This window comes from Vidua chalybeata, chromosome 2 (assembly GCF_026979565.1).
Source record: "Vidua chalybeata isolate OUT-0048 chromosome 2, bVidCha1 merged haplotype, whole genome shotgun sequence".
Classification (NCBI taxonomy): domain Eukaryota; kingdom Metazoa; phylum Chordata; class Aves; order Passeriformes; family Viduidae; genus Vidua; species Vidua chalybeata.
In genome coordinates this window covers 106,802,226-106,817,755 of record NC_071531.1, presented here as the reverse complement: position 1 = coordinate 106,817,755, position 15,530 = coordinate 106,802,226, and the positions used below count along the sequence as shown (strand labels likewise).

The 15,530-nt window shown below is 42.3% G+C and overlaps 1 protein-coding gene across 1 annotated transcript in view; it reads right to left on the bottom strand.

The window, feature by feature from the left end:
* ROBO2 (roundabout guidance receptor 2) overlaps window positions 1–4,769 on the bottom strand; it is a 436,228-nt gene extending 431,459 nt beyond the window's left edge. The window contains exon 1 of the mRNA XM_053933903.1: window positions 4,715–4,769. Coding sequence (XP_053789878.1) covers window positions 4,715–4,769 — 55 coding nt within the window. The remainder of the gene's footprint in view (window positions 1–4,714) is intronic.
* Between the last annotated feature and the right edge of the window lie 10,761 nt (window positions 4,770–15,530).

Here is a 15,530-nt window from a genome sequence, read left to right as displayed (position 1 = left end):
TGAATAAGTGATTTAGGATCAGATCCTGTACCAGTCCATGTACCAGAACAAATTGTTTTGAACATACAAGGCATGTGTACTGTCAAAACATAAGTACAAGAATCCTCAGGCAACAATAAAAGGGTATTTTAAAAATTTGGTTACATGTAAGAAAACAAAAAGCCAACACACTTATTTATTTATTTGGCAAGAGCAAGTACTTGCTTTCTTCTGCCTTCTTCTTGCGAAATAAAGAGATTTCTACTGAAAGGTAGAAAAGCACACCAGTAATGGTGTCTCTTGGCAAGAAACCGCGTCAATATGATCACTAAGTATCCTCCCCAAGGCTGGTGTGAGAAGTGTGAGCCAGATGGCAGCCACGGGAAGAGCGAGCTCTGCCATGCCAGCTGAGATAACAGATAAAACCTGACAGCAGCATCCTCTTAGGTGGCTGAAACAGAATGCACAGAACCTGTTAGCAATCTATTTAGCCCGGATCAATATTTGAATAGCAATTCAAGGGTAACAAATGGCTAAAAAGCCATTGCATACTCTTCAGTAATTTCCACTAAATGGTTCAGCAGTGGACAGAGCACGTCTCGAATTCAGGGCTATGAGCCCACATAGCATTGCTATAGAAAAGAGACTCTTGCAAATGGAGTTGACTGGACAGACCAGCCAAAGACTCCTTTTTATCTCATCACACTTTCTGGCACATCTCCTTGATACTTTTTATGCATCCTTAAAAATGTACTTTAATTCTTTTGTCTACTTTTAAAGTTGCATTACTTTAGCCTGCATTGCTAAAACTCAATTTCCCTGAGCAATATCAATCTCATCATTACAGAGAGTTGCTAATGGAAGGATTATTGAAGTTAGTGCAACTCAGATGAAGGCTTAAAACCCCCTAATTTCAACTTTTCAGGAAGATTTGTGGAGTATCAGACCTTTTGCAGTGCTCCAAATTAGCAAAGACATAAACCAAAGAACCTGGATTATCATTTACTTTTCAAGCAAATCCATCTCTGGAAGTACAATGACAGGGTTCCCTCATTGCTTATCTTCTGCACATAAAAACATATTGTTGCAATGGTGACTTACAAGACAGGAAATAAAGAAAGCAAAATCTTAAGACTAATTCAGCAAAACCTGTCATCACAGGCACAAATTCATCCCTACTCAGCAAAGTTTTAAAGCCTATGATTACCTTGGAACATGCGTTTAAATTCTTATTAACTTCAGCAAGACTGTGGCTAAGAGATGGAAGCACTCAAATGCTCTGCAGAATTGGGTCCAAAGGAAGAACTAGGTAACAGAAACAAAACTGCAAACTCTCCAGAATCTTACTCTTAAGGCATTAAAATGCACACATTCCACAGAAGCAAAGGTTATCCATCAACAGCAAAACTCACATGAGAGATCAAGACCCTGTCAGCTCAAATATTCACTGGAACAATATACTCCAGCTTTATATGTAAGCCATGTTCTCCAACAGGCAACAGGGACCTGGACAAGGCCACAGATGTGTAGCTCATTGGCATGAAGAAATAAAATGTATTTTTAAAAAATAAAAAGAAATGTAGAATGTTTCAGCCACCACACCATTTCAGATGCACACTTTTCATTAAGAACTGCTTAATATGGTGATAAAAGGCTGTTTTTTCAGAATTATTCTCATATATCTTTAACACCTTCTCCCATTCAGGAGCATCATACAGTTTTCAAGGGACTAAAAGCCAGCTCTGACATAAAAGGTTGTCATTTTCATTGAAAGTACTTATGAGTCCTACCAGGCCAGGGTTTGGGTCACCAATACCTGTGCTCACATCAGTTGTTACCTTTTAATATTTGTTCTTTAAAACTTTATTAATTATTGGAAAAAAGATAACAAAACACAGAACAATGAAAGAACAATCAGTTGAACACTATTAAAAAACCACAAGTAATCAGCTCCTTTAACTCCAGTAGCTAGTGGCTTACTTATGGGGCAGACTCTGTGTACTGGGGTGTTCTGTTGTTTGTTTGGGGGACTTCTGTATGTGTTTTGGTATTTGGGATTTTTTGTGTTTGAAGTTTTCTTTGTTTGCTTTGTGTCAAGAACAATAACCAAGACTGATAGCTAAAGAAAAAGGTAATGGAAGTTATTAACTTATCAGAGTGCAAGAGTATGGGCAGGGTTACAGAAAAATCAAAAGCACAATAATAAAACCCCTAAAATCTACATACGTGTATGTAGCACATGTTTTCTGCCACTTTCGTTGAGCTGTGTAATTTTCAGGTGTTCTAAAACCATGGACAGCAAAAATAACTTTAGAAGAAAAACATTATCATTTTGATCTATACTGCTTTTCAACTACTAAATAAAATGAAACTCAGAGGGAAAAGGATGGTTAACATGCCTCAAATGCTACAGTGTCCATGTCTGGACCTCTTGCCAAGAATAAAAACAAAAACACCCAGCCAAGCCTAACAACAAAACCCCCCCTCAAATCCAGAAATGCACTAAGAGGTAACTTTCAAACATAGAAAACAAACCAAGGACATATAAACAAGAAGTCTGTTTGGTTTTGTCTTTTATTCTTAAACTAAAGCATCACAAATGGTGCTGATGTTGATAGAGTTCTTTTCAAAGCAACTAGTGGTATATGTCAGCCTAAGATGTGATTGTAATTACTATGCTTCTAAAGAGACAAAAGCACTGTGTGCCAAGCTTGCCTGCCAGTATTTCTTCAAAGTTACTTGTTAGTCATTTCGACAATAACAGCTTATATCTACTTGGTCATGATGTGCTATCCACAAAGCTCTTTATTTATTTAGTTCAGAGAGTTGTTAATGCAGGCAAACTTGACAGTCTCTGCAGTATTTTCCCACAAAGGGGAGTATCACATACATTCCGGGAGCTGCTTGGCCATTTTTTCCTAATGGTCCGGCTCTAAATCAGCTGTGTGCTTCACCTGCACCGCCCCACTCGCATAAGGCTAAACCAGAACAAACGTTCTACATGTGTTCCCCATGACAAAACTCGAATAAATTATGTCGTGCTCCTGTCGTTCCAGCAAGCTGGTTAATTGCATTTGTTTCATATATCTCCAAACAGACTGGTACTTTAATTACATTCTGTAACACCAAGCTCCTCTGATTCACTCTGTCACTTCCACTGAGCACTTTAATTGTATTCCTTCTAGCTACATACAATTTTAAACACTTACTAATAATTACATTTCTATAACCTGATGTCTGCAGTTTGTACACAAAGATACCTCCAATATCAGTGGCCTTAAAGTTAAGGCTCTTTTGTTACAGCAACAAAAATAGAGCAAAACATAAAACAAAATCCCTTCAGAACTATGATTGTACTGACAGACATAAATGTTCTATTAAATCCTTTCACAGTTAAAGCTTCTCCTTTCAGCATGTGCATACATTATGTAGAAATTTTCTTATCAACTGACAAAACCTAAGATTTAACTGCAGAGCACATCACGCACCCAAGGTAAAACTGCACTTGAATCTCTCCCTCTTCTATTTTGCCTCTTTTCTTTCTAGGGGGTGGTGGAGAAACACCCAAAGCATTCTGTGACTGCAAACAATAACCCAGAGCCCTCGCCTCGGGAGTGACATAGTAAATGCTGTGAACAGCTTCTTGGAACAAAGTTTGCTCTGACAGACAGGCAAAACCATCCAGGGTCCCAGACACTGCATTCACCTCAAACGTAAAGGACTGCTTAGCGCTGCGAATAGCCGATGCTAGCCGGGCTGTCGAGCATCAGGGGCCAGCACACCCTCTGTAGAGCTGGATGCTCGCTCCTAGTCGTGTGCTTGAGGTGCTCTACTGCATCCACGGCTTGCGCAGCAGCACAGCGCCCACCCCTACTCCGAAAGGCAATTTGCCCTTGCACTGAAGTTCTCGCCCTGCTAAACCGTGCTTCCCCGAGATGGTAATTTACAGCTCCCCATCCAGTACTTAAACTCGAAACCACAAGAAACGTTGCAGAGCACACCCAAAGGGGAGGGGGAGGGGCCGCTGTTCATAAGGAAACCCACCCTTTCCCCAGACGCCGCTAGGCTTCATGCAAACCCTCCCTGCGGGCAGCTGGGCAAGAGGACAGAGCTGCCGGGGGGACGCCGCCGCCCCACCTGCCCGGCTCGGCGGAGAGGGGCGGAGGCGGAGCGGGCTGGTCGGGGCCGCGCCGCCGCCGCCCCGCGCTCCCGGCCCGCCTCCCTCCCTGCCCTCCCTCCCTGCCGCTCGCCAGCGCCGAACGAGGCGTTGAGGGACTCTGGAAATCCGCCAGTCCGCTTCACCTGGAGCACAGGCAGGGCTAACCTATTTATTTCATCAGCTGGCTCTACCCGTGGAAAGTTTAACAATAGAAGGCGGCAAAGTAATACCAGCTACAACAGCGCTCTGCTTTTCCTTTCCCCTTCCCGCTCCCCAGCCCTAAATAAAAGATTTATCACGGCAGTTTTTTACTCTTTGCTCGCCACCTCAAGCTGACATTATTCCATTCATAAGCTGCTTTTCCATTAAGTTAGAAGACGGGAAGGGCTGCTTATTGGAAACATTTATTCTCCCTCTTCCGATCCCTCCCTCCCCAAATACCATTTTTATACCAGAAACAAACTTAGGGCTCTGTAACGTTAAAGCTTATAATGCCATCCATGTGCTGTCCCAAATCAAATTCAGATGAAGGGGATTTCTGCACAGAAATGACATATCTAAAATAAGCAAACTTACCATAGACTTGAAAAAACGCAAATCCGAAGAGCAGGAGTGGCGTCAGCAGACCCATTTTGACATATTAAAAACAATCCCGATCGCTTGCGAGACCAATTCCACAGAGATTAAAAAAAAAAAAAAAAAAAAAAAAAAAAAAAAAAAAAAAAAAAAAAAAAACAAAGAGAAAAAAAGAAAAAAAGTATCCAAAGCCAGTAAGAGGTAGGTCCAAAAGTTTTCAGTTTCCTAGCAGCTACTTAAAGTGGAAAGGGAAATCTTCAATTCAAAAGCTGGAGATGCAAAGGTCTTGGATGTGACACTTTTAGATCCATACAGATTAGAGAAGCAGCGAGTGAGCTCCGAAGGCTTCTGCTTTGCACACACGCTCCTTCCTAAATTCCCACCAATCCAGCCCAAGCAGGGGAATTATTCAAGTGTGTCTAAGACTCTCTTTAGGATCCATGGCAATCCAAAAGCAAGCTCTTTCTTCGGAAGACAAGGAGAGACTGTGAGAAAGGACCTGATTCCTAGAAAGTGCTCCACAAACTTCCCGGCACTTTGCAGGAAAACCATTGGTTTGGTTCAGCTATTTTGCCTTCCTCTCGCTCTCGCCCTCCCCCTACCCCCTTTCTCTCTCCCTTTCTCTCCCCAAATCAGTTCAAGCTGCAGAGTTTCTCACTTAACTTCCATAATAGGAACGCCCAGGCAATGTGCTACACGGGAGGGGAACGGCTTGCTTTCTCAGCATCCCCTCAAAAGAAAAAAAGATAATAAAAAAAAAAAAAAGAATAAAAATTAAAGCCGTGTCCCCTACACCTCCCTCCCCACTGGCAGCGGAGCGGGAACTGTTGGAGGGCAGGACCCCGGCGCGGTGCCGCGGCTGCTGCCGAGCGCTGGCGGGGGCTGCGCGGAGTTCGGGGCTCTCCCGCCGCCGCGGCTCTCCCGGGCGGCCCCGCAGCGCGCCGCTCCTCTCCTCGCTCCGCTCCTCTCTCCCCTCCTCTCCCGCCGCCTCCGCCTCCCACCGCCGCGGACACACCGGCTGGCAGGGAGAGGGAGGAGAATGAGCGCGGCTCCCGAGGCTGCCTGGGGAAGGGAGGCTGCGGGGTGTGGACTAAACCACTGCGCTCCACACCCACGCGTCCCTCTGTCTCTCCTCCCGGGGTAGGGAGATGGGGACGGCGATGCCAGCAGGCGGCCGCAGGGCTGGAAATCGGGATCGCTGCCTCCCCTCTACAGTTGGGTGTAGGTAGGATTTACATGATTGCTCCTCACCGCTTCCTCTTTAATGGGCGGCTAATTTTTCGGTAAGTGATTTCATGGAACTGTTCTCTAATTATTCATTTTCCCTCTCGCGCGCGCACGCAGGCGCTCGGGAGTGAGACCCTTGAAAGGATATTCCCCAGGGATTTCTCTGCTGGCCCTCTCTGTGGAAAAGGAAGGAAATGTGGCAAATAAAATAAAACACAAAACAAAAGATCGCACGTGTCCCACAGAGCCGGCGGGCTCTGCCGAAACCCAGGAGCCTCCAGCCTCCCTTGGGCCCCTCGGATGCAGCGCAGCTCCCGCCAGCGGGAAAGTTTCCATGTCCCCGGAGGCGGCAGTGACAGAGACGGGAGAACGAGCCGCCTCGCCCCCCAGGACCCGGGAGAACAGCCCCTCTCCCACAGACGCTCGGAACAAACCCCGAAGCACCACAGCAAAGTGAGGGAGGGACACGAGGGAAAGAGCCACGCGGAGGAAAGCGGGTTGTAAGCGGCTCGCGGTGCCAGAGCGGGGCAAACCCCGAGAGCGGGCACAGATATCCCGTCAGTGGGCTGAGACAGCCCGTGAGAGGGACAAAGATACCCAGTGAGGGGGGAACACTGACACCCCGCGATGGGACCTGAGGCACCCCGTGATGGGGACACACACCTTGGGAGGGGGCACAGCCGCCCCTAAAGAGGTCACACACACCCCCCGGGGGTCACCGACACCCCCTGAGGGGTCACACACACCCCAGAGGGGGCATGCACACCCCAGAGGGGGCACGGACTCCCCGCTGAGGACGCGCAGACACCCCGGAGGGGCACAGACATCCAATGAGGGGTCACAGACACCCCGAGGGGGCTCAGACACCGCGTTAGAGGGACTCAGATACCCAGTGAAGGGTCACAGACACCCCATTGAAGGGACACGGGCAGCCTGTTAAGGAGGAACAGACACCCTGTTAAGGGGTCGCACACACGCCAGGGGTCACAGACGCCCCGTTCGGTGGTCACACAAACCCCGTTACGGGGACACACAAACCCCGTTAAGGGGTCACGCACACGCCGCGATGGGGACACAGGTGCCCCGTTCAGCGGTCACGCCGCCCCGTTCGGGGGTCACACAGAGCCGGGGCGTCCCCGCTGTCCCGCCCGTCGCGGGCCGGCGGCAGCGCCTCACGGTGAAGCCCGAGCGCCCCCTACTGTCGGGCTGCGGGCAGCGGCCGCCCCCGCGCCCGGCGCTGCCTTTTGTCGCCGCGGCTTTGGGGTCGCAAAGGTTTTATCTCGCCTTGCTTTCTTCCTTTTTTTTTTTTTTTTTTTTTTTTTTCCTTTATTTTGCATATACTAGAGATTTATTAATTTAATAATTTCTTAACGTAAAGGATCCGAACCGTAACTCTGCATAATGTACACTGCCCACACATACTCCCGTAAATGGTCCGCAAGTTAATTCTTCCTTAATTCTTGCGTGCAGTCAGTGGTAGCTATTTTACCGTTGCCAAACGTTGCAGTGTCAGAGTTTTTCAAGTGTCTTAAGTTGATTACAGCTACGTCATGGAAAGCCAGATAAAAACTCCAAAGCCTCTTGGTGTAAATCAGGAATGGTGCTCTCTTATACTCACAATATGCCCTGCAGAGAAATGCCATAGAATCACAGAATGGTTTGGGTTGGAAGGGATTTTAAAGGTCATCTGCTTCTGAACCCCCTGGCGTGGGCAAGGACACCTTCCACTAGACCAGGTTGCTCAGAGCCCCATCCAACCTGGCCTTGAAAACTTCCAGGGATAGGGCAGCCACAGCTCCTCTGGACAACCTGTGACAGTGCCTCACCACCCTCACAATAGAGCTTTTCCTAATGTCTAATATAAACAACTCTCTCTCAGTTTGAAGCCCTTCCCCCTTGTCCTGTCACTCCATCCTCTTGTCAAAAGTCCCTCTCCATCTTTCTTGTGGGTTCCCTTCAGGTACAGGGAGGCCCCAGTTAGGTCACCCCAGTGCCTTCTCTTTCTCAGGCAGAACAATCCCAGTTCTCTCAGCCTTTCCTTTAATCTGCCTGCACCATCCCTCTGATCAATTTGGTGGCCTCCTCTGGCCTGGCTCCAACAGGTCCCTGTCCTTCCTGTGCTGGGAGCCCAGAGTTGGATGCAGCCCTGCAGGTGGGGTCTCACCAAAGCAGAGGAGAGGGGCAGAATCCACTCCCTCCCTTGCTGGTCATATATTACTACACCTGAAGACTGGTTCATGAGGAAAGCTATAAGTAAGAATAATTAGGCAAAAGTGATCAAAAAGTTGTTCCTTGTCATTATGTTTGTGAATTGGCCAAACAAAAGGACCATAACTACCCAATGCCAGTCTGTATAAAATATGTGAAATATTGAAGAATATTTCCCTTTTTAGTGGACATTTGAAATACAATGGTGTTAGTGAAAATGCTGACTTGTTTAAAGCAACACTTTAAATTGTAAATAGCTTAACAATGTACAGTTCTTTTCCTGCTTCTCAAATAAATTTAAGATAAATTTAATAATAGCTGATGTAGACCAGAACACTTTGTAGATATATACAGACTTCAAAACCCCTAGGTACAGAGGTACCCGTAGAAGAGTATAATGACTTATACAAAGGTTCCCAGTGAAATCAGTGGATTATCCATTATAGCTATTTTATTCATTCACTTCCAGAGAACACCACTTTTCAACTATCAAACACTTTCCAAAACTTTTAAAAGTTTCAGCCAAATTTAACCAAGCTTTTTCATGCAACGTTTTTGCTCATGTGTGTATCATTGATTTCTTTTTTTCCTTTGAGAAGATTTAGCAACTCCCCAAAATAAAATCAAAGGTCATCCAAAGATGTGCAGGATCAGTACAACAGAGGTACAAATGTGTTGTGGTTTACAAGCACAGGACAAGTCACAGGTCAGAGTCACTGGCCTGTGAGCAAGGTTTGCTAGGAACAGTGTGTGCTTCCATTCTAAGCTGGAATGGTCCAGATACTGGAATAAAAAAACATATGCTTGTCTCTCTGGTCTTTCAATAACCTCCAGTGAACACGGCCAACAGGACAGATGTTCTCTGCTTGAATAGCAAAGTCTGTACAGAGGAACTGAATGTGCCAACTATTTGTTTGGCCATGAGCAATATGCCACCTGATTAAATACTTGTGTGAGCAGGATGAGGAAAAGACTTGTCAGGAGCAGTGCACATGAAGCTTCAGTTCAAAGGGTGTTGTTGAGGGGGGACTTTAGAACAGGGAAATGGCACAGTAAGATTTCACTAATCCATACTCAAGTCAGGCAGGACTAATTTGGTAAAGCAGCAGTGAGATCAGATTTGTCAGTGTTACAAGTAAAAGTCTCATTGCTTTCCCAGTCTGATATTTCATATCATTGATTCCTAGACCTATACATCTGCATTAAAATGTATATTTAGTATGAAAGATTGGATCCAGTGCTTAAAGAACCAGTGTTCTAAGAATAGCCCTCTCTTTTCTACCATTCACATTATTTTTCTTCTAAACCAAAATTACCATTTCTGGTGTTACATGTGTATATAAAATACTCTATTTTCTGGTTGCCGTAAAGCCTCTTGTTATCATCTCAAAGAAGAAAGGTTTAAGTTGAGATGGGTCATACAGAATTTCTTTTGGATGCCAGAGCTATTCACCCAGGCGATTACTGAAAGTGAATAGAGATCTTTAATATCAAAAAATGTACACATATTACATAATTTAAATGCAGGCAACTAAGTTAAGTTAAGAGGCTAGTCCTTTTAAACTCTGGAGTAGAGCAAAAGGCAAATCAGAGACTAATTCAGAGCATGTAATGTTAGGCAGCATCAGACAGACAAAAAGAGAAAAGAAGAAAAATTACATGAGTGAGCATGGACCTTCCCAGAGAACAGACTTTTGTCTTCCTCTGTGCTTTTCTGTTCCAGGTCACTGGCTTCTGATGCCATCTGACTATTGAATACATGATGAGAGAACTGAATTTATAGATTTTAATCCTTATAAATGCTGAAGCATGATTATTATTCCTGCTACAATCAATAAGGTCTTCCACAGGGAAGATTGGGCATGAGAGGTAAATCAGGAGCTGGGTCCAGGAAAAGAAGACATGTTGCTAGAAACAGTCTAAGTACTGTGGCTAGATGTATCTCACAAAGCCCCCTGAAGAGTAGTTTTCCTGCAGTCCCTGGATACCATAACTGATAACTTGATAACTCTGGCTAAAAAAAAAAAAAAAAAAAAAAAAAAAAATGGTGCCAGAAGCATTTGCTTTTTTCTCTGTCTCACAGGTGTCTCTTGCAGCACAGAGTGTCACCTTCTGCTACTACATTAAAAATTCCTGAGCTGTGGCATCTGACTTCAGAGTTTTTCTCTGGAAATACCAATCAAGCAACACTAACAACCCTATTTTGAAATATCCTTACTTTGCTAGACTGAGTTAGTATGTCTGCACTATTTTTAGTTACTAGTACAGCTACAGTGCTTGCCACAATTATAAGAATGATCTACAGCATTGGTAAGATAAATATTTGGCAAATTAAATTGTTGCAAGTTTTTCATATACATCTTATACTCAATTTAGGGCTTACATCCACAGCTCATTAAATGTGCAAAAACTGGTAAAAGAAAGATGGTACAGTTTCTTGATAATCATTGAAACAGCCTCACCTAAAATAAGTGCAATTTATTTTAGATTGAGATTCAGATTGAGATTATTTTAGATTGAGATTCAGAGCAGGTAATATGCACAAATACTTAGCTGCAATGTGGGAAGCTTCTAGTCATGTATCAGGAAACAGGATTTACAAACAGGTGCCTGAGGGGACTGTGGAATCACTGTCTCTGGAGATACTCAGAGTTTAATTGGACAATGTCCTAGACATTGAAGGTGAACCTGCTTTGAGTTGGACTAGAGATCTCCAGGGGTCTCAAAACCCACATTTTTCCATGGTTGCATGATTCTGTGACTGGCAATACTGACAAAGCTCCAATCATGCAAGTGTACTTTGTTGTACACCAAACACCAATGTTTCTTAGTAGAGAATTATGTACTCAAGTGTTCCGTAGCACTCACTTCTATTCCACAAATTACATAAAACTGCACATACAAGCTATAAATGAAGAACTGCTTGTTTTCCTCAAATTTAAGCCTGTTGCAATAATAGGAGTCTTTGCTGAGAGACTCCTATGCAGACTGAACAGTGAACATTACAGGAGTAGAAGTGCATTCCTTGCTCTCTTTTGATTGGAAACACTTTCCCTTGGAACTGCAGTATTTAGAATGGCCTTTTAAAACTTAGAAATTAGCCTTTCTGCCAAGTGCAGTAAGTTGCATATCAAGCTTATGGCTGTCTCCACACTAGACTGCAGCATGAATTCATTATTTGCAGCTGGTCACACTGCATCCCTTCCAGTCCTTCCCCTGACTACATCTAGCTGGCCTTCCCCACTCCCCTTCCCACTCCCCCAATCAAGAGCTTCCTCTAACACACTCATATTTTCATATTGGTATGTCTTAAAACATCTCCTGTTTGTAAGAGCTGTCAGTGCCTGTCTGCTGCATCAGGAACGTCTATTCCCCCTCTTATATCCAGAACTCTGTGTAAGTTATGCCTTTCTTTGTCTAATGAAGTAAAAGTTGATTACTTAACAAGGTGAAGGCACCAATTATGAATAAAGAGCTAATCTATGTAAATAAGAACATCAAAGACATATTCTATCAACTAGAAATAAAATAAGACTCCAAGAGCAATTTAGTTTATTCTTTTGATAGTGTGTCCTCTATCTGGACATTCATTTTAATTAAAAAATAACAAAAATGCATTCTGCCCTAATTGACACAAAAACCTAAAACCATTCCTTAAGTATCAAGATAAACTTAATTTCCAAAGACAGTTTGGCTTTCCAGGGGGCATAAGGTGGTCATTGTGTCATTCCAAAAAAGAATGAGTGTTTAAAATTAATAACTGTAAGGTGACAAAATCTTACCCTGTCTATAGGAGAGATGCAAAAGTGAAATTCTCATTAGAAAAATGTATTTTTTTCATAGTGTGATGAGATGGATTCACATGAAATTAAGTGTTGTTACTGCACCCTGACTTCCAAGGATCAGAAAATCAGGCTGTACTTCAACACATGTCTAACTGTACACAACAATACACAAATAAGTCTTAAATTGAGCTCCATATTCCTACATAATTATATTAGAAATAACATGTTATGCTCTCTTATTAAGTGACATATGTAACACTTTCCATAACAAGTGCTTATTGACAGCCAACTAGATTAGCCAACAATATTTACACTTTAATTACAGCTTTTAAAATGGAAATATGTAACTATAATATGTACATAAGTTAACAGTTGGGCTTGATATCTTAGAGGTCTTTTCCAACCTTAAAAATTTTGTGATTTTATTATATGATATGTTAACAGGGCCAAAATTCATAAAAGTAGATCCGTGTGTACATGTCCATTATGTAGATACCCATTTGTCAATGGGCAAATATTCTTATAATAGGCACTGTTTAATTTAATAATGTAGGAAACAAGATTTATTATGTCATTAACAAGTCAATTTATGTGGAAATTCTAATAGACACATCCAGTATTGTTGTTCAATCTTACATGGCTTTTGAATTTAGCTGGATTTCATAGTGGTTGTTCTGCAGAAGACAGACTTAGTGTGTTCCCTTTGTTACCTCTGGCCTCCAAAGTGCCATTGGCGCAGATAGGTTGAGCTTAGCATAATTTCTGCTTTATTACAGTCCTCAACTGTAATCATATATTAGTCACAGCAAAGACCAGTTGCGGTACCAGAGAGTTTCTGATTTATGAAGATGTCAGCTCCCAAGGATCTGGCCCATCATTGTGGTGGCACCCCTAACAACATTAGAGGGTTGTGCTTGTGTCTACCAGTGGATTTGTAATGTTCCCAGCAGGTTATGATTCTTTTTTTGCAATATGGTGCTGTCAACACTGTTCTCATCAGTTATACATATCAGTGGATTATTAACAATATTTGTCAGACTTCTATATTAGTTTTGTCCCACAACAGCTTTGCCTCACTCCAGCAATAGAATTACATTTTACATTGTCTCAAGAAATGCTTTTAAATTAGAATTGATGTTTCAGTTGTATTATTTTTTCACTGCTGATGTAATTTAGTTTTCTATCTAAATTTTTATATATGAGTATATGACTTATTTTTTAGAAGTGTGATCCTATTAAAGACAGCTGAAACATAGAGAGTTCCTGGAGCAGAATTAGGGCTAATATCTCTCCCATGCATGGCAGACTATAAGAGTGGTCAAGACTCATATAAATTTCAAAAGTAACTGGAAAAGAAACATGAAACAAGAAAAAACTTGAAGCCTCAGAGCAAGACTTCTCCTTAAAATGTGTGCATTTAATCAAAATGTCGAATACAGACAAATGTAAACACCAAGTATCTTGTAAACTCACTAGAGGAGCTATCATATTTTGTATATATTGCAGCTAGAGCCATTATGGGATTTGATTGCTTAAATTGTATATGAAATCACCAAACTTTTACCAGGACAAATACGTGGGAATGTTTTCATCTATGCTGCACATCCCAGTATACTGGGAGCAACTGTGCCAGTACACAGCCCCTTGAAAACCAATAAAACTGAACGTGCAAAGGGGCCAGCTCAGAACACAGAAGCAGAAACCAATGATTCATTTGAATGCCTGTCTCTGAACTGAAACACAAAATAGCAATTACCTCAAAGCTGCTTTCTGCCACAGCTAGGAAGACTCTCTCACATTTAAAGCACGCTACCCACACAACAAAAAATAGTTTGGTTTTTTTTTCTTTCTTTTTTCTATTAATTTTACAGCTTGCAATACTGGGCTGATGGTAGAATTTAGCACATTTCAATCTCGGGCACCAGTTCAAACCTTGCCCGTGATGATGGTGACCAAAACTTATTACTTGATTCCCACTGAAATTATTTTACAGTCAGCTCCTTGTAGACAAGAGAAACACATTGTAAGCTTATCTTACCCAGACAATCAGCAATAGCTCAGCATTCTAGGACAACCTAGAGAAGAATAGGGCATTTCGCACTGCCATGGCCCAGAAGGTTCTTATCTCGAGAATGAAGAAAGAATTGGGTTTCAACAGTATCTACCACAATGAGATCCTGTTACCAGGACTGTGTATGTGTGGACTTCTGTAATATAAATAGTAATTAAATCCCACTGCCCTATTACCTGCCAAAAGATTTTCTAAAAGAAATGTGTCTTCCACAGTTCTGGCAAAAAGTTATGTAAAAAATTTACTTTTTATCATTTCCCAAGGGGGAAAAAAACCCAAAAACCAACAAAACAACATGCTCTTTAATCTGTAAATGGCATATCTATTAAAATATCAGATTTAAAGTATATGAGCCAATAAGGGAAGCCACAAGATTATTTTTAAGTAAAAAAGGGTAAATACTACTACACATGAAATTCAGAATTTTGTAATAAAGCTTATAGATATGTAGGTGGCATCAAATAATGAAGAAATGTGCAGGATTTGTTATTTTGCTGTTTGAAAAGAAACAACAGTCCAGCCTGAAGAATAGAAGAAAGGAGGTATTCTCATCTAAATTTGCCCAAAAAGTTCCACAAGTGCTTACAGGACTTGAATTCTCATATAACAAAAAACACTGTAAGTATTTTCCAATATCCTTTGGAAGAAGTAGTGCAGCTGATCTGAAATAATTTAAATAATGCAGCAGACCACCTGAGAAAATTTTCTTCTGGGAATTGTAGAGAACTTTTCAAGTGACCTCTATTTCAAAGAAAATTGGCTTAAAATCTGATATTCTTTTACTGTTGACCACCACTGTTCTTTAGTGCTTCTGCAGGCATAGGATAGAGCTGGTTGTGTAATCACCAGCACTACTGGCTTAGAAATCTGAGTACCACTTTTGTCTTTTTTCCCCTCCATAAATCCATTTTTCCCTTTCATCAGAAACTGTAGTGATAGGACAAGGGGGAATGGCTTCAAGCAGAAAAAGTACAGGTTTAGGTTAGATATTAGGAAAGAAATTCTTTACTGTGAGAGTGGTGAGGCACTGGAACAGGTTTCCCAGAGAAGTTGTAGATGCCCCATCCCTGTTCAAGGCCAGGTTGGATGGGGATCTGAGCAGCTTGGTCTAGTGGAAGGTGTCCCATCCAACCCAAACCATTCTATGATTTTGTGATTACACTTAATTTCCCTAACACATGACCTGGAAGTTGGTCAGTGATTCTACATATGCTCTGGTAGAAGTTTGAATTTATTAATTTACAAATGAACATAAATCTATATTGCCCAAATGAAAGGTACATCTTCTGAGTCAAGGAGGAGCTTCAATCTTAGCCATCAATAATTTGCAGTGTCTACCCTTAAACTACTTAACATGAAAATACAAAGGATTATATTTCTAAAATTTTGTGGAGGCCAGAACACATCAGTGATCAGCATATTTGCAGAAAAGTTTACAGTTCCTTAAGTCATGTTTCGGACAAGGAATGTGTAGAAAACTGATATAAGCCTTCCATAACACCAACACAACAAAAAGAAGGGAGCT